The sequence below is a fragment of the Panulirus ornatus genome, chromosome 20 (assembly GCF_036320965.1).
Source record: "Panulirus ornatus isolate Po-2019 chromosome 20, ASM3632096v1, whole genome shotgun sequence".
Classification (NCBI taxonomy): Eukaryota; Metazoa; Arthropoda; class Malacostraca; order Decapoda; family Palinuridae; genus Panulirus; species Panulirus ornatus.
In genome coordinates, this window is record NC_092243.1 from 49069109 (window position 1) to 49096879 (window position 27771).

Consider the following 27771-nt stretch of genomic DNA (forward strand, 5'->3'; position numbering starts at 1 on the left):
AACTCAATTATCTATGACATTCTAATACTGCAATGAACTGCTGATACATTGCAGATTTGGTATTATGTAATACATCATCGATACCACTGCATTCTAAGAAGTTTAACATGTGTACCATAACAAAATTATATAATCTAAGTACACCAACTTTCTGTCTTCACTTTGCACTAAATAAATACATGAAATTGCAAATGGTGAATAAATCTTACACAACTGTTGATCAACAAATCTTACACAACTGTTGATGAAAAAAACAGCAAATACAACCTAGGCATTTTGGCACTATACTGCAGCAACAGGAATTGTAAGCAGATTTCTGCAAGAAGTTTAGCTCAATAACTCAACCTTAACCCTGTTGGAATGACTTTTTATATTTCAAAAGCATTGCAAACTAGATATCTTTCAAATCTACTAGGTACAGCTAACATCTTTTACTTTCTCAACCATTACACAGTATCTCCAAAGAACCAAAGAATCTATCTAAAGATTTCAGTGTAATGTAATGATCTGCATAATGCAAGTTACAATGAATAACTTCATGCCAACCGCCTAACCTAAAAAGAAACAGGCTTTGAATGTAGATGATTACCACTGATTACTGCTTGGTACACTATGCACTGCATCATATTTAAGAAACATTCAAAAACAGTTAAATCATAAGCTCTATATCAACCCAGCACAATATCAGAAAACTAGAATTCCTTGAAACATATGGTCTTACCGGTACATCAAGTGTCACATTCTTGGACTTCTTGGCACTGATTTTTTTGATGAACTTCACAATCTTGTTCGTTTCCTCAGTGACCTCAACTGTGGCACTTCCATTGATTTCCTATTGTTTGATACATTAAATGTTCTCTATGAGATATGCACACAGAATTCAACAACAAAATATAAAAATATGTAAGTAAAGAAATAGGTTACTTTTGTAACCCTTTGCCATTTCTTAACAAATCCATTATTACAAATATACATTAGCAAGACATATATAAAACAAATGAGTTAGTTCTGTGAATATGGACTTTGCTTTCATAGAAGATATTCATTTTTGTACCGAACGATTGGGCACATAAACCAGAAAAATTTAGATATCTATCAAAGCAGAATACAAAAAGTAGTTTCTCAAAACAATGATCATCTGTTTAATCACTACATGGACTGCTCTTTTAAAAAGAACTGAACACATCCTGTAACTTTTGCTCTTTCAAAAATGAGCTACTGAAAAATATGAAAACATGTAAAACTCTTTGATATAAAACTACCTGTTTTCACTTGCTATATTAATTGTAATACATCCTTAAAACTGATATGTGCCAATCTATTTCACAATCTAAAAAAAGAAAAACATTCTTATTTTACTTTGAGAAATGATATCACTTATACTTCAACCTCTTCATGGCAAAGGGACAAAATAAAGCACTAAAACAAAATGAAGAAATAAATGATGTATATACAAAATCATGGTGCTGTAAAATTTCAATGTGATTACTAAAGTATATGGTTTTGCGCAAAATTAATTTGTATTTCACTTCATACTACCACAAAACTCAGCAGCAAAAGAGATAGGCCTTATGAAGTGCACATGCAACGCCAGTGCCACAATAAAGAAATATCTTACTGGGTCTGCCTGTGTAAAGAGAAATGTTTGTATAACCACAATGTACAAGATGCAAAAACATACAAAATTTTGCAATTAACACTACTACTCACCCACCCTTCACTGCCACTGACACTCAAAACTCATTTAAAACTCTTCACAACTCATCTGCAACAGGCCCTGAAAAACATATCTTAAAGGAAAAAAAAACACTTTGGTCCAATTGTAATCTTCTGTAGGCCAAGAGGTGTGCATAACACTAAATGAACTGGAATGATGTGGTATATAGGGATGATGTACTACTGATGAGCTAAACCAGGGAACATGAGGTGGGCAAATTAAACCATGGAGTAGTCTGTGGGGCTTAGCTTTGGATGGTAGGCTCCATTTTCAGAAATAATACCTGACAACAAGAGTGTAGATGTGTGCACATGAGATCACTGTTTGTTGTTCTTGATGCTACCTTAGTAAGTTGGGAGAGTCGATCAGTATCAAAGAAAGAAAAAACATACCACAAGTACTTTTATCAATATGACTGAGTTTCTATATCTTGCTGTTGACTGTGATTTGTTCTGTGCTGAGTGGTGTTAGCATGTGAAATGTGAAATGTTTTGTTTATGGTTATAGAGTCATACAGTGATTGAGCTATCGAAGGGAGAGGATGTGGATGTGGGTGTAAATCTGGTTTCTTGGACGGGGGCTAGATGTATGCTGTGTTCTTGGAGTAGGTTGAGTACTTCTGCATGTTTGTTTAGTAATGCTGAAGAGATGGGTGGTGTACAGGGTGTAGAAAAGAGTGTAACTTCAGATGAGAATATGTTCTGGTGGAGTGCAGTTTAGAACTGGGTTGTGATAGCAGTTGTTTAGTGCTTGGTGTTAAATTACACTGTGAATAAATTTTCTGCTTGAGTGTTGATGGTTGGTTTGAGTGGAATGGGTCTCATACTGTTGCAAAGAATTAGATGCCAAGACTGTCAAGTTGTGATTACACAAGAAGCACTTTTGTCTTATTAAGCAGAGCAGTTGTTGAATGTTTGTGATTGTTAAGTAACTAGTAATTGATTTAAGCACTTTTTGTGAGGTTTGCAATGACATTACACTTGCTCTTGAAACAGTGGTTGAATGGACAGGTGAAGTATAATCTAAGTTGGAGCATATGAACTGTTTGTGATGATACTGGGGGATTTTCTTCACATCCAAAGTCAATGCCTGTAAGGGTTCTGATGGCGTATGATTTGTTTTTAAGGTCTTTATGTTGATGTTAACAGTGGATAGAACAAACATCAAGTGTGTGTCTTATGTGGCACATAGTATGGTTGGGGTTTTGCCAAGTGGGGAATGTTGATTATTCAGGGTTAAGGAATGATACACATTAGAATGATGTGCTGCTAGGGGTCAAGACAAGGATGGTGAACTTCTGTGGGGATGCAAACTACCAAAAGACCCCTTATGCCTAAGATGCTACTTCCATAATGTACTCATTGAACTCTTCCTCCTCAACTGTCCTACGCTCACTTTGCAAAGACATGCACATAACATAATCACATTTCTTGACATGTGGTCCAGCCTCATAGATGTGGCCACTTTTCTGAGAACTACAGGAGCCCCAGAGAAGGAGATCTGGGAAAGGAAGGTAAAATATGGTATATACAGGCATTAACTGATTAAGGGGGTAAATAATTTACTTTCTAGCTTCGAAATTCCCTAAATACGTGAACACCGAGATGTTCTTAAAAGCATTTATGGCATATTTGAGACCCAATATGCTTCACCAGTCTGGTCATCCCACTTGGGGGTACAAACTGACCTGCCTGAGAAGTACCAGAGGCAGGCAACAAAGATTGTCCCAGAGGAAGGTGATGGAAGGAAGAGAGGAGAGGAATGACAAAATAACAATATGCAAGTTCCTAATGACATTTGATGAAGTTCCACAAATTAAGAATTACAGCAGACAAAAGAATTTAGCTGGAAACTAAACATAAATTCAATTTCATGAGGAAAAAGAATGCTTCTCAAGTAAGAAAACTGTAGCCAGGTGGGTCATGCTGAAGTGAAACTGGAAATACAGGCAGTATAATAAGTTAAAAAAACCTTATGATACAAAAGAAAGCTTAAGAGACAGGGTCCATACATGTGAAACTCTCTCTGTATTGTGCAAAAAGGCTGTCATAAATGGATAATTCCATGCAATTTCAAAGGTAGCAGTTTATCACAATTTTGGAAAAGCAAGCCTATCCCAAAAAAATGTGCTTGTAGCTATGATTCACAAAATTCAGTATAATCTAAAACTTTTTGAAATTCCATTCCAGTCATAGTAAGAACCTGTAAATCTCAACCTACCTTACTGGGTTGAGTGGTAAGATCTGGTTCAGGAAGCTGCTGTTTTTGGATTAATGACTTGGTGGCAGCAATTGCTGATGGTTCTAGGCCAGTTACATTAATCAACTGCTGGCGGAAGTACTCACTGTTTGCAAAGTGTAAAGGTCCACAAAACTGGAAGATACTCACAGATGGAATTTCCACTGCCTGTGAAAAATATCAAAAGAAATACTTATAAATCAGCCAGTTTACCGCACTCTTAATTAACACATATAACAGAGATATCACTTACATCAAAACTTCATCATAAACAATAATGTTGCCCTTAATTAAATCTACACACTAAAGCATCACACATCTAAAAATTCAATTTCTTTATCCATACTGTATCGCTGTTTTGATCTACCTGGCACTAATCTAACTGGCATATTGTATAGATATCTTCCAGTCTTACCTTTAGATAATATCCTGGGAAACTGGGTCATCCCCCTCAAAATGATGGACAAGAACAATAACATATTTTTAATAAGCTCCTCATCAGTCACAGAAGAAAAACAGGTGCCCAGTATAAGGAAAACATAGGCAATACAATGTTTGTACTTTACTGTAATTTGCAAATGTGGACAAGGAATAAGAAAAAAAAATTATGTCTTGCATCACATAATAGTCAACCACCAATGAGTCAACCAGTGATCACATACTCCATATTCAACAAATCGCCAACCTCCAAAATTAGCCTTCATAGCACATACCTTAAGCAAAATAAATGTTTTGTATTTAACAAAACTTTTGTCATGCAGTATATTTATTAGACAAAAATAATAGACTAGAATTCAATTTCCAACCTTCTCGAAAAAGCAGAAGAGAAAATGGTAAAGGACAAGGAAGGTAGCCAACTTAATTCTAGAATTACTCTAATGTTACTGTGTCATACTGGATAAATCTGTATGCTTCACACATAATATCCTATTTCTCTTTATTCAATTCTAGTCCCTTAATCACTCTTATACCTTCTTATTATGAAAAATTATGAAGTGTTCTTTCACTTCCTTTGACATTTATTAGGTATTTATACTGCATTCTTTTACAGATTAACAATAACCATTGACAAGTCAACGGTGACACAAAGTTGAATTTCCTCTTATGTAACTCCCTTTCATGCTTAACATTTATCTATTACCCTTAGAATAATTTCTACAACTACATTAGTGGGGACAGAATACTTATCACATTCATGCATTTTCTTGGCATTAACAGCGTATTTCATCTTTTGTTTAAATAAACTGATATGTATACATAGAATCATTCATTATCTTCTTTGAATTATAAACTCTGTCACTATCATTTTCATGATACTCAAAAGTCTGAAAGCCTGAGCAATGTCTTTTGTTCTTTATATCACAAATATTCCTACTGAAGATGTGACCATTCCTAACTCTTTTGAACATGACTAGTTTTCCATTCTCTTGAAATCAACTTCAACTTCTAGTTTTACGTCTAAGGATCTGATTTATAGTTTTATAATGCTAAGATAATTAAAAATTATGTTTTCTTTCATGTTATTACACATTTTATACAGTTTTCTTTGATCCAGTCACAATAGCCATTGGCTATTATGGCATGACATTTACTAAATTCAATGCCTATTGAATGATAAATGTGAACTTATCACCACTTTCATAAATTTTTTTTAGCATTACTACTATATTCTATCTTCTGTTTATAAAATGATATGCATCCAGAGCATCCCTCATTCTGCATTAATTTTTCATTGTTGCTGTCTAGATTACTTTAATTGCACTTACAAGCATGGAAGTCTGAGCAATGACTTTTATATCATCTTTTACCAGCAAGCCTCACTTGGTGACAAGGTTACATTCCTGGAGATCTGTCTTGACAGCAACCAGCCATCATACAAGTAATTGAAACCCATGTTATAAGGGGGTTGTTTCAAAGAAAAAAATTTCCCAATCTTAGTCATGTGTATAAACAACACCTGAAACAATTTATCATACCACCAATATAACACATTTCATCATGATGTAATTCAGATGATATCTAAAAAAATCTTATGAAAAAGGGTACTGAAAAAGGTGGTATTGAGAGCTGGTGAATGGAATGGAATGCAAGGAGCACTTACTAATGAGTAATTGTATGAACTTTTCCATTAAGGCAGGGCTAATGAATGGTGCTCACTGCACCATGAAGGTTACTTGGAGGTACAGAGAGGGGACTTGGCTTGTCTGTGTCATCCCAAAAGTATTTAATTCAGGTAATGCTGATGAAAGTTAATGAGTACTCATCAAGAATGGTGGTGATAAGGGCATGAGGTGTTGCTAGAGTAGGATGGGGTGGAGTGATTTTCTGTCTTTGCCACTCTCTGAACTATCTGATTCTGTAACTGTTGCCAAATCACAAGTAATGAAGATTTTTCCATAATCCTATGATTTTCTGAATGAAATACCTATGGCTTTCTTATGCTCACAATCTCCAGCAGTTTTTCCTTTAAGTATTACCATCCAGCGATCTCTCATAGTCTCAAACCTTGTTTCTTTCCTGCTAATGAATGTCCTGGCAGGTATTCTTTTCCAAAATAAGCCAGTGTCATTCACACTAAACATATGCTGAGCTACGTAACCTCCTTTCTCAATAGTTTTCTCTAGATATGCTTAAAATAGCAGGTAAAAGCAAGAAAACTGTAGCAAGAGTGCATGTTGTATCACAAACTAGTGAGTTGGATACAAATCCAGATATATTTTGCCAGTGCTTGCAGGATATCTAATCCTTTCACCATGCAAATCAACTAATGTCAATCTTTTTTTTGTCAGCTTTTGCTGAAACTGGCTTTTTCTCCAAGGCTACTGAAAAAAAATTTCCACTTCCAATGTGGTTGATTACAGTCCTTAGGATACTAAGCTACAACAAAAAATTGGTTGCACTACCATCTGCCAACAGGACTGATAATGGGACAGGTGCATAAAAAGCGATTATATAATGAAGCCAGAGCATCCTTATGATTGAGATTTTGTGTATCCATTATATTTTCACCAAAAATATGGGTACGTTATGGCATCATTACATCTGTAGATACAGCAGAAACATTTATATCAATTATTACTCTACATGACAAAGCAACTGATTAAGTAAATAATGGACACTTAGAGAAATATGATAGCAAGCTTTTCCAGTGCCATAACACCCTCAAGTGCACTTTTCTTTTGATAGATATTTCTTTTTTCCCTTCCAGGGGCCAGTAACACAATAGGAAGTTGATAGAACTCTCTTAGCATATATCCATTTATGCACTGAATTTTCATTCTTTGCCTAATACTGTATTATCTATCTTTATCTTTGATGCCTGCTTCCATCAAGAACCCCCTTAAGGGGGTGGCCACAGCAACAGAGGCTCCATAACTAAAAAAAAATACAGTGCTGCTTCTTAGCTTTTAGTACCTCACCCTTAATAGGCCACTGGCAGAGGGCCAGTCTAGTGCAGTGTTTGCAGAAGCTCCTAAATAACGTTCTTACTGACTACTTTTACCTAATGTTCCTACCTATTGCTCCTGCCTATTCATACCTGTTCACCATTATCCATTCCTGATTCCACCCACCCCACAAGAGACAACACAAATGCATGAAACAAAAATGATAATGTATACAATCTTATCTTTTCTTCCACACCCGATAACCACCCCCTGCGTCAGCAAGGTAATCTAAATCTTTTTTCTTATCCCTGGAGACAGGGGAGAAAGAATACTGACCATGTATCTCCTGCATGAAGTGAACACTACCTCACTCACACAGGAAACAGTGAAGGTGCATGAAAATCTTTTTTATAAGGATGATAATTGCTCTGCAGTTATATGGAGGTAGCGCAAAGAAACAGACGAAAGAATGGCCCAACCCACCCACATACACATGTATATACATACATGTCCACACACGCAAATATACATACCTATACATCTCAACATATACACATACATACACACAGAGACATATACATATATACACATGTACAAAATTCACACTGTCTGCCTTTATTCATTCCCAACGCCACCTCGCCACACATGAAATAACAACCCCTTACCCCCTCATATGTGCGAGGTAGCACTAGGAAAAGACAACAAAGAGCCACATTCGTTCACACTCAGTCTCTAGCTGTCATGTAATAATGCACTGAAACCACAGCTCCCTTTCCACATCCAGACCCCACAGAACTTTCCACGATTTACACCAGACGCTTCACATGCCCTGGTTCAATCCATTGACAGCCCGTCAACACCGGTATACCACATCGTTCCAATTCACTCTATTCCTTGCACGCCTTTCACCCTCCCGCATGTTCAGGCCCCGATCACTCAGAATCTTTTTCACTCCATCTTTCCATCTCCAATTTGGTCTCCCACTTCTCCTCGTTCCCTCCACTTCTTACACATATATCCTCTTGGTCAATCTTTCCTCACTCATTCTCTCCATGTGCCCAAACCATTTCAAAACACCCTCTTCTGCTCTCTCAACCACGCTCTTTTTATTTCCACACATCTCTCTTACCCTTACGTTACTTACTCGATCAAACCACCTCACACCACACATTGTCCTCAAACATCTCATTTCCAGCACATCCATCCTCCTGCGCACAACTCTATCCATAGTCCACGCCTCGCAACCATACAACATTGTTGGAACCACTATTCCTTCAAACATACCCATTTTTGCTTTCCGAGATAATGTTCTCGACTTCCACACATTCTTCAAGGCTCCCAGAATTTTCACCCCCTCTCCCACACTATGATTCACTTCCGCTTCCATGGTTCCATCCACTGCCAAATCCACTCCCAGATATCTAAAACACTTCACTTCCTCCATTTTTTCTCCATTCAAACTTACCTCCCAATTGACTTGACCCTCAACCCTACTGTACCTAATAACCTTGCTCTTATTAACATTTACTCTCAACTTTCTTCTTTCACACACTTTGCCAAACTCAGTCACCAGCTTCTGCAGTTTCTCACATGAATCAGCCACCAGCGCTGTATCATCAGCGAACAACAACTGACTCACTTCCCAAGCTCTCTCATCCACAACAGACTGCATACTTGCCCCTCTTTCCAAAACTCTTGCATTCACCTCCCTAACAACACCATCCATATACAAATTAAGCAACCATGGAGACATCACACACCCCTGCCGCAAACCTACATTCACTGAGAACCAATCACTTTCCTCTCTTCCTACACGTACACATGCTTTACATCCTCGATAAAAACTTTTCACTGCTTCTAACAACTTACCTCCCACACCATATATTCTTAATACCTTCCACAGATCATCTCTATCAACTCTATCATATGCGTTCTCCAGATCCATAAATGATACATACAAATCCATTTGCTTTTCTAAGTATTTCTCACATACATTCTTCAAAGCAAACACCTGATCCACACATCCTCTACCACTTCTGAAACCACACTGCTCCTCCCCAATCTGATGCTCTGTACATGCCTTCAACCTCTCAATCAATACCCTTCTATATAATTTCCCAGGAATACTCAACAAACTTATACCTCTGTAATTTGAGCACTCACCTTTGTCCCCTTTGCCTTTATACAATGGCACTATGCAAGCATTCCGCCAATCCTCAGGCACCTCACCAGGAATCATACATACATTAAATAACCTTACCAACCAATCAACAATATAGTCATCCCCTTTTTTTAGTAAATTCCACTGCAATACCATCCAAACCCGCTGCCTTGCTGGCTTTCATCTTCCGCAAAGCTTTTACTACCTCTTCTCTGTTTACCAAATCATTTTCCCTTACCCTCTCACTTTGCACACCACCTCGACCAAATCACCTATATCTGCCACTCTATCATCAAACACATTCAACAAACCTTCAAAATACTCACTCCATCTCCTTCTCACATCACCACTACTTGTTATCACCTCCCCATTAGCCCCCTTCACTGATGTTCCCATTTGTTCCCTTGTCTAACGCACTTTATTTACCTCCTTCCAGAACATCTTTTTATTCTCCCTAAAATTTAATGATACTCTCTCACCCCAACTCTCATTTGCCCTCTTTTTCACCTCTTGCACCTTTCTCTTGACCTCCTGCCTCTTTCTTTTATACATCTCCCACTCATTTGCATTATTTCCCTGCAAAAATCGTCCAAATGCCTCTCTCTTCTCTTTCACTAATAATCTAACTTCTTCATCCCACCACTCACTACCCTTTCTAATTTGCCCACCTCCCACGCTTCTCATGCCACAAGCATCTTTTGCGCAAGCCATCACTGCTTCCCCAAATACATCCCATTCCTCCCCCACTCTCCTTACGTCCTTTGTTCTCACCTTTTTCCATTCTGTACTCAGTCTCTCCTGGTACTTCCTCACACAAGTCTCCTTCCCAAGCTCACTTACTCTCACCACTCTCTTCACCCCAACATTCTCTCTTCTTTTCTGAAAACCTCTACAAATCTTCACTTTTGCCTCCACAAGATAATGATCAGACATCCCTCCAGTTGCACCTCTCAGCACATTAACATCCAAAAGTCTCTCTTTCGTGTGCCTATATATTAACACGTAATCCAATAATGCTCTCTGACCATCTCTCCTACTTATATACGTATACTTACGTATATCTCTCTTTTTAAACCAGGTATCCCCAATCACCAGTCCTTTTTCAGCACATAAATCTACAAGCTCTTCACCATTTCCATTTACAACACTGAACACCTCATGTATACCAATTATTCCCTCAACTGCCGCATTACTCACCTTTGCATTCAAATCACCCATCACTATAACCCGGTCTCAAGCATCAAAACTACTAACACACTCATTCAGCTGTTCCCAAAACACTTGCCTCTCATGATCTTTCTTTTCATGCCCAGGTGCATATGCACCAATAATCACCCATCTCTCTCCATCAACTTTCTGTTTTACCCATATCAATCTAGAGTTTACTTTCTTACACTCTATCACATACTCCCACCACTCCTGTTTCAGGAGTAGTGCTACTCCTTCCCTTGCTCTTGTGCCTCTCATTAACCCCTGACTTTACTCCCAAGACATTTCCAAACCACTCTTCCCCTTTACCCTTGAGCTTCGTTTCACTCAGAGCCAAAACATCCAGGTTCCTTTCCTCAAGCATACTACCTATCTCTTCTTTTTTCTCATCTTGGTTACATCCACACACATTTAGACACCCCAATCTGAGCCTTCGAGGAGGATGAGCACTCCCCACATGACTCCTTCTTCTGTTTCTCCTTTTATAAAGTTAAAATACCCATATATATATATATATATATATATATATATATATATATATATATATATATATATATATATATATATATATATTTTTGCTTTGTCGCTGTCTCCCACGTTTGCGAGGTAGTGCAAGGAAACAGACGAAAGAAATGGCCCAACCCACCCCCATACACATGCATATACATACGTCCACACACCCAATATACATACCTACACAGCTTTCCATGGTTTACCCCAGACGCTTCACATGCCCTGATTCAATCCACTGACAGCACGTCAACCCCGGTATACCACATCGATCCAATTCACTCTATTCCTTGCCCTCCTTTCACCCTCCTGCATGTTCAGGCCCCGATCACACAAAATCTTTTTCACTCCATCTTTCCACCAATTTGGTCTCCCACTTCTCCTCGTTCCCTCCACCTCTGACACATATATCCTCTTGGTCAATCTTTCCTAACTCATTCTCTCCATGTGCCCAAACCATTTCAAAACACCCTCTTCTGCTCTCTCAACCACGCTCTTTTTATTTCCACACATCTCTCTTACCCTTACGTTACTTACTCGATCAAACCACCTCACACCACACATTGTCCTCAAACATCTCATTTCCAGCACATCCATCCTCCTGCGCACAACTCTATCCATAGCCCATGCCTCGCAACCATACAACATTGTTGGAACCACTATTCCTTCAAACATACCCATTTTTTCTTTCCGAGATAATGTTCTCGACTTCCACACATTCTTCAAGGCTCCCAGAATTTTCACCCCCTCCCCCACCCTATGATCCACTTCCGCTTCCATTGTTCCATCCGCTGCCAGATCCACTCCCAGATACCTGAAACACTTTACTTCCTCCAGTTTTTCTCCATTCAAACTTACCTCCCAATTGAATTGACCCTCAACCCTACTGTACGTAATAACCTTGCTCTTATTCACATTTACTCTTAACTTTCTTCTTTCACACACTTTACCAAACTCAGTCACCAGCTTCTGCAGTTTCTCACATGAATCAGCCACCAGCACTGTATCATCAGCGAACAACAACTGACTCACTTCCCAAGCTCTCTCATCCCCAACAGACTTCATACTTGCCCCTCTTTCCAAAACTCTTGCATTCACCTCCCTAACAACCCCATCCATAAACAAATTAAACAACCATGGAGACATCACACACCCCTGCCGCAAACCTACATTCACTGAAAACCAATCACTTTCCTCTCTTCCTACACGTACACATGCCTTACATCCTCGATAAAAACTTTTCACTGCTTCTAACAACTTGCCTCCCACACCATATATTCTTAATACCTTCCACAGAGCATCTCTATCACCTCTATCATATGCCTTCTCCAGATCCATAAATGCTACATACAAATCCATTTGCTTTTCTAAGTATTTCTCACATACATTCTTCAAAGCAAACACCTGATCCACACATCCTCTACCACTTCTGAAACCACACTGCTCTTCCCCAATCTGATGCTCTGTACATGCCTTCACCCTCTCAATCAATACCCTCCCATATAATTTCCAGGAATACTCAACAAACTTATACCTCTGTAATTTGAGCACTCACTCTTATCCCCTTTGCCTTTGTACAATGGCACTATGCACGCATCCTCAGGCACCTCACCATGAGTCATACATACATTAAATAACCTTACCAACCAGTCAATAATACAGTCACCCCCTTTTTTAATAAATTCCACTGCAATACCATCCAAACCTGCTGCCTTGCCGGCTTTCATCTTCCGCAAAGCTTTTACTACCTCTTCTCTGTTTACCGAATCATTTTCCCTAACCCTCTCACTTTGCACACCACCTCGACCGAAACACCCTATATCTGCCACTCTATCATCAAACACATTCAACAAACCTTCAAAATACTCACTCCATCTCCTTCTCACATCACCACTACTTGTTATCACCTCCCCATTTGCGCCCTTCACTGAAGTTCCCATTTGCTCCCTTGTCTTACGCACTTTATTTACCTCCTTCCAGAACATCTTTTTATTCTCCCTAAAATTTAATGATACTCTCTCACCCCAACTCTCATTTGCCCTCTTTTTCACCTCTTGCACCTTTCTCTTGACCTCCTGTCTCTTTCTTTTATACATCTCCCACTCAATTGCATTTTTTCCCTGCAAAAATCGTCCAAATGCCTCTCTCTTCTCTTTCACTAATAATCTTACTTCTTCATCCCACCACTCACTACCCTTTCTAATTAACCCACCTCCCACTCTTCTCATGCCACAAGCATCTTTTGCGCAATCCATCACTGATTCCCTAAATACATCCCATTCCTCCTCCACTCCCCTTACTTCCATTGTTCTCACTTTTTCCCATTCTGTACTCAGTCTCTCCTGGTACTTCCTCACACAAGTCTCCTTCCCAAGCTCACTTACTCTCACCACCCTCTTCACCCCAACATTCACTCTTCTTTTCTGAAAACCCATACAAATCTTCACCTTAGGCTCCACAAGATAATGATCAGACATCCCTCCAGTTGCACCTCTCAGCACATTAACATCCAAAAGTCTCTCTTTCGTGCGACTGTCAATTAACACGTAATCCAATAACGCTCTCTGGCCAGACTTACATACGTATACTTATGTATATCTCGCTTTTTAAATCAGGTATTCCCAATCACCATTCCTTTTTCAGCACATAAATCTACAAGCTCTTCACCATTTCCATTTACAACACTGAACACCCCATGTATACCAATTATTCCCTCAACTGCCACATTACTCACCTTTGCATTCAAATCACCCATCACTATAACCCGGTCTCGTGCATGAAAACCACTAACACACTCATTCAGCTGCTCCCAAAACACTTGCCTCTCATGATCTTTCTTCTCATGCCCAGGTGCATATGCACCAATAATCACCCATCTCTCTCCATCAACTTTCAGTTTTACCCATATTAATCGAGAATTTACTTTCTTACATTCTATCACATACTCCCACAACTCCTGTTTCAGGAGTACTGCTACTCCTTCCCTTGCTCTTGTCCTCTCACTAACCCCCGATTTTGCTCCCAAGACATTCCCAAACCACTCTTCCCCTTTACCCTTGAGCTTCGTTTCACTCAGAGCCAAAACATCCAGGTTCCTTTCCTCAAACATACTACCTATCTCCCCTTTTTTCACATCTTGGTTACATCCACACACATTTAGACACCCCAGTCTGAGCCTTCGAGGAGGATGAGCACTCCCCGCGTGACTCCTTCTTCTGTTTCCCATTTTAGAAAGTTAAAAAAAAATACAAGGAGGGGAGGATTTCTGGCCCCCCGCTTCCGTCCCCTCTAGTCGCCTTCTACGACACGCGAGGAATGCGTGGGAAGTATTCTTTCACCCCTATCCCCAGGGATAATATATATATATATATATATATATATATATATATATATATACATATACACACACATACACATACATATGCAAATATACACACACACACATATACATATATATAAATATGAAAAATGTAAGAAATAATTTAGAAACTGAAACTTCTAGCTTGAAATGAAATGAAAAAATGAATGTCACATAATGGTTCAACCTCTGGCTATGGAAAAGGGAAAATGTATAATTTATTTACACAAACGTCAATAGTAGTTCTCATCAATTTAACCACTGCATCAATATATATATATATATATATATATATATATATTTTTTTTTTTTTTTTTTTTTTTTTTATACTTTGTCGCTGTCTCCCGCGTTTGCGAGGTAGCGCAAGGAAACAGACGAAAGAAATGGCCCAACCCCCCCCATACACATGTACATACACACGTCCACACACGCAATATACATACCTACACAGCTTTCCATGGTTTACCCCAGACGCTTCACATGCCTTGATTCAATCCACTGACAGCACGTCAACCCCTGTATACCACATCACTCCAATTCACTCTATTCCTTGCCCTCCTTTCACCCTCCTGCATGTTCAGGCCCCGATCACACAAAATCCTTTTCACTCCATCTTTCCACCTCCAATTTGGTCTCCCTCTTCTCCTCGTTCCCTCCACCTCCGACACATATATCCTCTTGGTCAATCTTTCCTCACTCATTCTCTCCATGTGCCCAAACCACTTCAAAACACCCTCTTCTGCTCTCTCAACCACGCTCTTTTTATTTCCACACATCCCTCTTACCCTTACGTTACTTACTCGATCAAACCACCTCACACCACACATTGTCCTCAAACATCTCATTTCCAGCACATCCATCCTCCTGCGCACAACTCTATCCATAGCCCACGCCTCGCAACCATACAACATTGTTGGAACCACTATTCCTTCAAACATACCCATTTTTGCTTTCCGGGATAATGTTCTCGACTTCCACACATTTTTCAAGGCTCCCAGGATTTTCGCCCCCTCCCCCACCCTATGATCCACTTCCGCTTCCATGGTTCCATCCGCTGACAGATCCACTCCCAGATATCTAAAACACTTCACTTCCTCCAGCCTCTCACCATTCAAACTCACCTCCCAATTGACTTGACCCTCAACCCTACTGTACCTAATAACCTTGCTCTTATTGACATTTACTCTTAACTTTCTTCTTCCACACACTTTACCAAACTCCGTCACCAGCTTCTGCAGTTTCTCACATGAATCCGCCACCAGCGCTGTATCATCAGCGAACAACAACTGACTCACTTCCCAAGCTCTCTCATCCCCAACAGACTTCATACTTGCCCCTCTTTCCAAAACTCTTGCATTTACCTCCCTAACAACCCCATCCATAAACAAATTAAACAACCATGGAGACATCACACACCCCTGCCGCAAACCTACATTCACTGAGAACCAATCACTTTCCTCTCTTCCTACACGTACACATGCCTTACATCCTCGATAAAAACTTTTCACTGCTTCTAACAACTTGCCTCCCACACCATATATTCTTAATACCTTCCACAGAGCATCTCTATCAACTCTATCATATGCCTTCTCCAGATCCATAAATGCTACATACAAATCCATTTGCTTTTCTAAGTATTTCTCACATACATTCTTCAAAGCAAACACCTGATCCACACATCCTCTACCACTTCTGAAACCACACTGCTCTTCCCCAATCTGATGCTCTGTACATGCCTTCACCCTCTCAATCAATACCCTCCCATATAATTTACCAGGAATACTCAACAAACTTATACCTCTGTAATTTGAGCACTCACTCTTATCCCCTTTGCCTTTGTACAATGGCACTATGCAAGCATTCCGCCAATCCTCAGGCACCTCACCATGAGTCATACATACATTAAATAACCTTACCAACCAGTCAACAATACAGTCACCCCCTTATATATATATATATATATATATATTACATACTCGATAAAAACTTTTCACTGCTTCTAACAACTTGCCTCCCACACCATATATTCTTAATACCTTCCACAGAGCATCTCTATCAACTCTATCATATGCCTTCTCCAGATCCATAAATGCTACATACAAATCCATTTGCTTTTCTAAGTATTTCTCACATACATTCTTCAAAGCAAACACCTGATCCACACATCCTCTACCACTTCTGAAACCACACTGCTCTTCCCCAATCTGATGCTCTGTACATGCCTTCACCCTCTCAATCAATACCCTCCCATACAATTTGCCAGGAATACTCAACAAACTTATACCTCTGTAATTTGAGCACTCACTCTTATCCCCTTTGCCTTTGTACAATGGCACTATGCACGCATTCCGCCAATCCTCAGGCACCTCACCATGAGTCATACATACATTAAATAACCTTACCAACCAGTCAACAATACAGTCACCCCCTTTTTTGATAAATTCCACTGCAATACCATCCAAACCTGCTGCCTTGCCGGCTTTCATCTTCCGCAAAGCTTTTACTACCTCTTCTCTGCTTACCAAATCATTTTCCCTAACCCTCGCACTTTGCACACCACCTCGAACAAAACACCCTATATCTGCCACTCTATCATCAAACACATTCAACAAACCTTCAAAATACTCACTCCATCTCCTTCTCACATCACCACTACTTGTTATCACCTCCCCATTTGCGCCCTTCACTGAAGTTCCCATTTGCTCCCTTGTGTACGTGTAGGAAGAGAGGAAAGTGATTGGTTCTCAGTGAATGTAGGTTTGCAGCAGGGGTGTGTGATGTCTCCATGGTTGTTTAATTTGTTTATGGATGGGGTTGTTAGGGAGGTGAATGCAAGAGTTTTGGAAAGAGGGGCAAGGATGAAGTCTGTTGGGGATGAGAGAGCTTGGGAAGTGTCAGTTGTTGTTCGCTGATGATACAGCGCTGGTGGCTGATTCATGTGAGAAACTGCAGAAGCTGGTGACTGAGTTTGGTAAAGTGTGTGAAAGAAAAAAGTTAAGAGTAAATGTGAATAAGAGCAAGGTTATTAGGTACAGTAGGGTTGAGGGTCAAGTCAATTGGGAGGTGAGTTTGAATGGAGAAAAACTAGAGGAAGTGAAGTGTTTTAGATATCTGGGAGTGGATCTGGCAGCGGATGGAAACATGGAAGCGGAAGTGGATCATAGGGTGGGGGAGGGGGCGAAAATTCTGGGAGCCTTGAAGAATGTGTGGAAGTCGAGAACATTATTTCGGAAAGCAAAAATGGGTATGTTTGAAGGAATAGTGGTTCCAACAATGTTGTATGGTTGCGAGGCGTGGACTATGGATAGAGTTGTGCGCAGGAGGATGGATGTGCTGGAAATGAGATGTTTGAGGACAATGTGTGGTGTGAGGTGGTTTGATCGAGTAAGTAACGTAAGGGTAAGAGAGATGTGTGGAAATAAAAAGAGCGTGGTTGAGAGAGCAGAAGAGGGTGTTTTGAAATGGTTTGGTCACATGGAGAGAATGAGTGAGGAAAGATTGACCAAGAGGATATATGTGTCGGAGGTGGAGGGAACGAGGAGAAGAGGGAGACCAAATTGGAGGTGGAAAGATGGAGTGAAAAAGATTTTGTGTGATCGGGGCCTGAACATGCAGGAGGGTGAAAGGAGGGCAAGGAATAGAGTGAATTGGATCGATGTGGTATACCGGGGTTGACGTGCTGTCAGTGGATTGAATCAAGGCATGTGAAGCGTCTGGGGTAAACCATGGAAACCTGTGTAGGTATGTATATTTGCGTGTGTGGACGTATGTATATACATGTGTATGGGGGTGGGTTGGGCCATTTCTTTCGTCTGTTTCCTTGCGCTACCTCGCAAACGCGGGAGACAGCGACAAAGTATAATAAAAAAAAAAATAATATATATATATATATATATATATATTTTTCAGCTCTGGAAGACTTTCTTTCACATTTTATGGAAGACATATTCTCTAGCAGCATCTAACCCTTTGCGTTATGGAAGACAAATTTTCTTTCCTGAGAGGCAGACCTATTCTTTCTTTAATGCTGCTACAATAATAGTTCATTTTTCATGACTTACATATTAAGGCAGTATAATCTGTTGATTCACCTCCCATTTTCAGTCATATAAATTCTAAAAGATCATTATTTCCCTGAAAAAATAAAGGTTCTTCTACCTACAGTAAAGACTACAAAATTTATCTGCTTATAAAACATGCATATTAACATCTAACACATACCACATATTTTTCCACATTATAAGGTGTATTGTCTTAAAAATACTTCCAACTGACTCTTCGGTATTCAAGCTAAGAAGTTTGAGTTAGGGTACAAATGCATATGAAAAAAAATACAGTAAGAGTGTAAGATCAACTTCATTGCACTTTATGTTCAAGGCACAATATTCCCAATATACAAGTCAACATTTATCATCTTAGCCCAACTGGCTGTAATTAATGGAGTTGTAGATGATGCTAGAGACTGTACCAAGCAATCTTATACAGTTCCCATCTGGGATAGCTTATTTTGCAATGTAGGAGGCAATTTGCCACTGACTGAGTAGGATGTGATCGTACCAGAAGCCTCAGTAAACACCATCTTGGGAGAATACTGTATTATATAGAAGTTACTTTTAAACTGGTTATCTATAATGCATGGATTATGCTTTTGGTGCATTTTTGGCATTATTTTTCATACATGTTTGGCATTCCCACTATCAGTGAGGTAAAGCCAGGAACAGTGTATAGTTCAACCCATGTTCCTGCACTCCTTTTTCATATGAAGGTCAGACACTTATCCATTTCCATTCCCTTGGCATTATGCTCTTCTCCAGTAACATCTTAAACAATAATTCAAATGATTCATCTGGCATATCTGTATATATCTTTAGTACATATGATGAACTTTCATCAGGACCATGAGCCTTGTATGAATCAAGTCCTTTCAGTATTATGTTAACGTCTTTTCTAGGTATCAGCAATTTCCAAAACCTCTTCCCCATTCCATCTCACTGGTGTTGGGGGCTAAAGTGTTTTCCACTGTGAAAGCTTTTATGAATCCATTATTCAGTTCCTTACATATCCTTACACCATCCCCTACAATTTTCCCCTCTGAATCCCTTCGCCTGATTAACTGCTCCTTAACTGAAAACAGACTGCTGATGAATTCATGGAAAAGTTTTGGATTTTCAGCCGTCTTGTCTATAAAATTCTTTTTAAAGTTTCTTTGTTCCTCTTTCCTTATCCTGCTAAACTTTTTTTGTGCTCTCTTATTCCTTGCAAATACTGGCTGGCTAAGTGCCTTTTATATCTTTGTCACTGCATATCTCAAAGCTGGTTTGTTTTACATCTCTCATTAAACAGGCATCAGAGATGTATATATATACAGATTGTCTGTGTGAAGTGAGGCGTTACAAATTTCACAGAACCTCTCAACAGAAAGCCCTGGTTACTGAATTCCATTTCCCATTCTACATTACCAAAGAATATTACTGAGGTTTTTGTAGTTTTCACAATTATCCCTCTTCCTTGTTTCCTGTATCACCTCTGCTCTTTTAAAGTCCTTTTCTACTACATAAACTTGAGCATTACATGATCACTTCTTCCAACTGGAGTATCATATATAATGTTCTTAATATTCACGCTAGCATATGTAAAGATAAGTCTTGTAATAATGGTGTATCAGTCCTATCATCCTAGTCTACTCCATGACATGTCCATAAAGGAAATTTTCCAGTATACACTCCACAAACTTGTATATACACTCCACAAACTTGTATCTGCATGAGTATCCAAATTTCCTCAGTCTATTTCATTATAACTGAAATCTCCCATTATCAGAACCTTTCCATCTGTAAGAAGTTAGTGTATCACTGCTTTGTGTACCATTCTGATTGTTCCTTCATTGTTAAAATTGCATCTCCATGACTCCTTATCTCCATGAGCATCCAAATTCCTCCAGTCTATCATTCCCTCATTGTTATAATTGTATCTCCATGACTCCCTATTTCCATAAGCATCTAAATTCCTCCAGTCTATCTCATTATAACTGAAATCTCCCATTAATTATCAGAACCTTACATTCTCTAAGAAGTAGGTGTTTCACTGCTTCATGTACTATGCTGATTGTTTCCTCATTTGTTCTGAATCACTGCAATTCTTTGGAGGATTATAAAGTAACAACACTACAATGCTCTTCTTCCTTACAGATACCATTCCCATTTTGTTTTGTCAGAATTGACCACCTTCCATCCATTCTTCAAACTTCAAATCTGCCTTTAATTGCCTCAGCTCACATACATCATTAAGCACACTTACAACCATCTGCAACTCCTTTTCACTCTCAGTGAACAACAAAATATCATCCACAAATAAGCTCATTACTTGACACCATATATCACCAACATACTCCATCTCTGCACTTACTTTCCCTAGTGTTGCCTTCATTTCTCTTATCACTCAATTGCCCTGTACTGTCTATACATAGGGGCACACAAAACATCATAACCTATGACCTGTGATCCAACTGGTGGATGTAGCCAGTTTCCTGGCAGAAGCCTAATAAAGACAGAAGGGACTCCTCGGGCAGAAAGTATGTAAATGCTGAGTGAGTATGTCAACAGTTTTGATGCAAGAGACAGGGTACAAGTGAAGAGTGATTTAAATGTGAATCTGAGTAATATGGTATTTGAAGGTATAACTGAGGAGCATGGGGTATTCAGCAATATCAATGGAAAAGGTGAACAGCTTGTGGAGTTGTGAGCTGAAAAAGGACTGGGGACTGGGAATACCTGGTTTAAAAAGAGGGACATACACAAGCATACATATGTGGGTAGGAACGATGGTCAGTGGGCATTACTGGATTACAAATCAATCGAGAAACTTTAGGATGTAATGTGGAGAGAAGGGCAGCTGATGGGATGTCTGATCACTACCTTATGGAGACAAGGGTGAAGATTTGTAAAGGCTTTAGGGCAAAAGGAAACAATATGGTGAGAAGAGAGTCATGACATTGAGCTTGGAAAACAGACCTGTGTGCACAAATGACAGGAAAGACTGAGTGAAAAATATAAAAAGTGAGTGTAAACAAAGCTTTCGGAGTGGGTAAGGAATGGGAGGAACTTAGGGAAGCCATGATGGCATGTGCATGAGATGCATGTGGCATGTAAAAGGTGGGAGGTGGACAGATTAAAAAGGGTAGCAAATGATAAAAGAGAGGTATATGGGCACTACTCACAAGAAAGGAGTGCAAATAACTGGGAGATGTGCAAGGGAAAGCAGCAAGAGATCACAAGGAAGATGCAAGGGTTGAAAAAGAGGACAAATGGGAGCTTTATCAGCAAACTTTAGGGAGAATAAGATGTTTTGGTAGGAGGTTAACAGTGCCAAAAACAAGAAAACAAATGGGAACATCAGTGCAGGAGGCAGATGGGGAAGTGGTAACAGTTAGTGATGAATAGAGGAGGAGATGGAGTGAGTATTTTGAGGAACTGTAGAATGTGTTTGATGGCAATGTTGCATATGTAGGGTGTTTGGGTGGAAGTGGTATGTGAAGTGAGATAGTCAAGGAAAGTGGATTGGTAAAAAAAGAGAGAAGAGGTAGTGAAAGCATTATGCATGACAAAATGTTGCAAGTCAGTAGAAATGGATGGTATGGCAGTTGAATTTCTTAGGAAAGGGGGTGACTGTATTGATGACTAATTAGGTAGGATTTTTAATGTCTGTATGGATCATGGTGAGGTGCCTGAGGACTGGCAGAATACGTGTGTAGTGCCACTAGATAGAGGTAAGGAGGATAAAAGTAAATGTTCAAACTACAGCATGTGTGAGAAATACTTTAAGAAACAGATTTACTTGTATGCGGCATTTAAGGACCTGGAGAAAGCATATGATAGGAATGACAAAGATGCCTTGTGGAAGATCTTAGGAATATATGGTATGGAAAGAAAGCTACTAGAAGCAGTGGAAAGTTTTTAACAAGGGTGTAAGGTAGGTGTGTGTGTGTGTGTGTGTGTGTGTGTGTGTGTGTGTAAAGTAGGAAGAGAGGAGAAACAGTGGCAGGGGTTTATGATATCAACATTGCTGTCTAATTCATGTATGGATGGGTGGTGAGGGAAGTAAATGCAAGAGTCTTGAGAAAGGGGGCAAGAATGCAGTCTATAAGAGCTAAGGGGGCTTGGGTAGAGTCACTTATTGTTGTTTGCTGATGATACAGCACAGGTGGGAGATGAGAGAAATTTCAGAAGTTGGTACAGATTTTGACAGCAAAAGTGAAAAAAACAGGCAATTAGGTTTAGCAAGTAAGAGGGATAGTTAGCTGGGGTGTGGGTAAAAAGATGGAGAAAATGAACTGTTTTAGATACCTGGGAGTGGACATGGCAGCAAATGAAACCATGAAAGTGGAAGTGATCATAGAGTGGGTGAGGGGGCAAAGATTCTGGGAGCACTGAAGAATGTGGAAAGAGAGTTAGTGTCATGGAAGACAAAAATGGGTATGTATAAGAGTCCCAACAATGTTATATGAATGCGAGACATGGGCTACAGATGAGGATGTGCAGAGGATGATGGTGGCGTTGAAAATATGATATTTAGGACAATTTGTGGTGTTAGGTGGTTTGATTGAGTAGGAATAAAAGAATAACAGAAAAGTGTGGTAATATAAAAAAAAAAAGTGTAGTTGAGAGAGTTGATGAGGGTTTGCTGAAATTATTTGGACACATGAAGAGACTGAGTGAGAAGTTGACAGAGAGAATATATGTGTCAGATGTGGAGGATACAAGGAGAAGAGAAAGGTATGCACAGAACATAGTGAATTGGAAGGACATGGTATACAGGGGTCAATATGTTGTCAATGGACTGAACAAGGGCATGTGAAGCAGCCAAGGAAACCATAGAAAGGTCTGTGGGTGTTTGTTGTGGATAGAAAACTGTGGTTTTCATGCATTACACATAACAGCTTGAAAAAGGATGAGTGAAAGTGGCCTTTCTTTATCTGTTCCTTATGCTACTTTGCTTATGTAACAAACAGTGATCAAGTATGAAAAAAATCATAAATAAAAAGTGTGGGTAACAACTACACTATCTATTTATGAATCTATATTTGCATGCTACTTGAAGTAAAGCAGCCTTGGGCTGCAGAAGCTTTTAGAGAAGTTCTGGGTAACACAAGAACTCTTTCACAGATACTGATCCAGGGGTAATTTTCAATAAATGATGAAAAAAGTATTCATCTCTGGACACTATACTTCTCTATGTACACTGAAACATTAAACTAACAAGCAACTAATGTAGAGACAATCTTTTACCTTAGTCTTTGGGCATAAGTTAATGAACTTACCGCAGAATATTTGCTGACATCCAAATAAAGATCAGTATTTGGAACATGACCAAGACGTGCAGTTTTGGGTTGTTGTGAGCGGCCTAGAAGGACAAGCAGTGATGCAATGATGCCCATCAACAGTCCGTAATCTATGTCAATGATTACCACTCCAAGAAATGATGTTATCCATATCATGGCATCAGCACGAGAGACAGCCCATATTTTCTTGAGGTCACCAAACTGCAAAAACATCCCCTTCAAAGCCACGACGATGATGGAGGAAAGGACACACTGTCGAAGAAAATTTCATGGAGTATTTAGGTAAAGAAAAATACATCATATACATTGTGATATACAAAATAAAAGCTTCAAATAGTCTACACTGTTTTCCCCCCTTTAGGAAAGGTGACACATGGAACATTTTTTGAAATATTTGGGTTATTCAACATCACACCTATTGTCAAAGGCCTAACAGAAAATATCTTATCATAAGCTGAAGAGTTCAATAGCTATCATTTGCTTCTGTGATGTACTGGTTAGCACAGCTGAACATCAGTCATGCATGGGTCAGTTTATGGGCAAGGCAGTCATAACATAACCAATCTTGTTGCTCATTCTCTCTTTGGAGCTAGCAGTAAATGGCTACCTGGCTTATGTTTGGGTATTCAATCACATAAATACACCTAAAATTTTTGTGTAGTAGTAGTTACTGTTACTGGCTGTCAAGCATGCATGGGCCAATTGGAATCAAACCACATAGGTTTGAATCCTGGTTGTGGAAGTCAGTCCACGGTTTATCCAGCTGTTCATCTTCTAGGATTTGGTCAATAAAATGGGTTCCTAACACAGGATAGAGTGTGTGTGTATCCGTGCAAACACAGGAGTAAAAAAATGGTGCAAATATACAAAGTTACGAGACAGTGCAACACAAGTGTAAAACTCTCTCCCTGTAACACACAAATAATCTCATACACACACACACACACTCACACACACACACACACACACACACACATACATGTCCATTCAGACATTACATAATAGGAATAGGATCTGTATGGAAGAGCATAGTGAAGTTATCATCATATAATCATCCAAAGAACTGGAACAAATATACAATGATCACATTGAGGGAACAATCAGGATGGTATATGAAGCAGTGAAATACTCACTTTTTAGAGATGGTAAAATACTGAGAATGGGGAATTTCACTTATAAAGAGACAGACTGAGGGAATTTGGATTCTCATGGTGTTAGGGAGTCATGACACAAGTTTTTAGAAAGTATAAAGAATATTTCCTTTACCAACATGTTTTGGAGAACACTATGATGAAAGGGACTGATGCACCATCATTAACAGATCTAACCTTCTCATGTAAAAGCATGGATATTGACAACATTAAATACAATACATTAGTTAGAAGATGTGATCATGTAATGCTCAAATATAGACATGTGGTAAAAGAGGACAATAAAACAGCAGAGGTGACAGGGGAAATAAAATGGAGATATAACCATGGAAACTACACAAACCTCAAATATTTCTTAGGTGACATAGACTGGGAAAAAAAGTTGAGTAGCCAGGAACCAGAACTCTGTGTTGAGAGGTTTGGAAAAATTTACAATAAAGGAGAAGAGGCATGGGTACCTCAAGCCTCTAATACAGAAGAAACGATAAAAAAGAGGATGGGATGGTTTAATGTTATAAAGCAAAAGATCTTTGAGATACCCAGTGGTGAAGATATACACAGTACTCTAGCCAGCCAGCATTTGCAATGTATAAGAGTGCACAGAGTGAGTGTAACAGTATGAAGAAAGACAAAAAAGAAACTGAAAAGAATTTTTGTGGACAAGGCATGGGAACATCCAAAACTTTTCCCTACATTCATCAGGAGTCACTTGTCAGTTATGAAGCAGCTAATCAGGCTAAGAGATTAAAAGAGAAAAACTGTAGATGCTGTAAGGATATGTGTGGAATTGAATAACAAATTTGAAAGCATTTCCACAATGGAAGAAACTCCAGCCCCAACACCAGTGTGATGAAATGGGGAGGAGGTTTTAAAAACACTGAGGTATCTGGAAAAAATATTAACAGAATAACAAAATTAACAAAATACAAGGCTGATGGTTCTGAAGAAATTTCACCATATGTACAGAAGATGTGTGCAGGTACACTAGATAAACCTCTTGAAATACTCTTCAATATGTCACTGGAGGAAGGCATGGTGCCAGGGAATGAAAGAGGGCTAATGTTATACCTTTCAATAAGAAACAAGACTAAGAGCAATGAACTAAACCTGTCTTTCTAATGAGTAGTCTGAAAGGCTCTAAGAAAAGAAAATCAGAAAGCAAATGGATGTCTCTCTACAGCGGAGAAAATACCTGTGTGAGACAGAGCAAGGTCTTTAGGTAAAGGAGGTCATGTGTATCATACATCTTAAATTTCTTTGACAAAGTGAGCTCTGTCTTAGACAAAAGGGAAGGCTGGGTTGATTATTTGTATCTGGACTGCCAGAAAGCATTAGAAACAGTGCTACATGGGAGGCTTATTAAAAAGCTGAATCAAAAGGCAAGAATAATGAGGAAACTCTTTCAACGGACAAAGATGATTTCAGAGGAAGGAAACAAAGGATGCATGTCAGAGGAACCTTTTCTAACTGGGTCAATGTGACCAATGGAGTGCCACAGAGATCTGTTATACAATCATTACTCTCCTTGATCTACGTAAATGACTTGCAAATGATGTAAAGGTCACGAGGGAAGTGAAAAACATGGAGGATTGCATCAACCTACAAGGGAACTTGAATAGAATCCAATGTTGGTATGATACATGGATGATGAAATTCATCCTAAGCAAAAGTAAAGGATAAGACAAATTGAAACATAGCCTCAATATGATTATGTATTATCTACCTAGAAATAAGCTTTAGGATTCTGTACAAGAACCAATGCAGAGGTTTTAGAAATAATTCAGCCATCTGGATGATAAGATATTCACAGATAATAAAAGGTCTCAACCCATAGAAGACTTATAATCCTGATGAAATTTCACCATATGTGGTCCAAGTGTGTACAGATACACTTGAGAAACAATTTGAAATACTGTTCAAGATACCAGAAAGCATCTGACACTGTACTGCCTGGGAGACTAACCAACAAGCCATATCATCTGGCAGGAATCAAGAGGGAAATTCCTATGATGGATAGAAAATCATCTCGGTGGGAGGGAACCAAGGATACATGTGAGGGAAGTCTTTTCCAAATGGGTTGAGGCGACCAGTGGTGTGCCATAGGGTTTGGTTCAGGGACCATTACTCTTCCTGATCTATCTTAATTACTTAATTACCTGAATACATGTTCTATGATGCAAAAGTCATGAGGAAAGTGAAAAAAGAGGAAGATTACATAAGCTTACAAGGAGACCTAAAGAGACTCCAAATTTGGTCTGAAAAATGTTTGATGAAATTCACCCCGGGAAAATGAAAAATGAAGAAGATGGGACAAGGTGAAACACAGCCTCAATACTATTATTACCAAGGGGAGAATAAGCCTTAGGATACTGTGTGTGAGAAATAATTGGGAACTGAAACTGTCCTGTGAGGAACTGTCCTGAACCTGTAGCCAGAGTCCCACAAACTATCCACTGTCCACTGGCAAATATCAGAATAGCTTTCAAGTATATGGATAAGGAAATAGTTAACATTGAGGTAGCAGTTGGTAGGCAACCAATGACCAGGGAGCTATATTACCAGTACTATCTGCCTCGGTATCAGGAGTGTTAGTGACATCTGCTTAGTGAGCTGGCATTCTATTCACAAACATACTTGACAACACTTTACTCACACAGCTTATTCTTCGCAACTCTAGATTTCTTGTGATAAGTGCTATGTGCTA

The 27771-nt window shown here is 39.2% G+C and overlaps 1 protein-coding gene across 1 annotated transcript in view; it reads right to left on the reverse strand.

The window, feature by feature from the left end:
- LOC139755991 (prestin-like) overlaps nt 1-27771 on the reverse strand; it is a 184834-nt gene that overhangs the window by 26383 nt on the left and 130680 nt on the right. Inside the window, 3 exon segments of the mRNA XM_071674906.1 lie at nt 722-832; nt 3938-4123; nt 23896-24168. Of these exon segments, the coding sequence (XP_071531007.1) occupies nt 722-832; nt 3938-4123; nt 23896-24168 (570 nt within the window).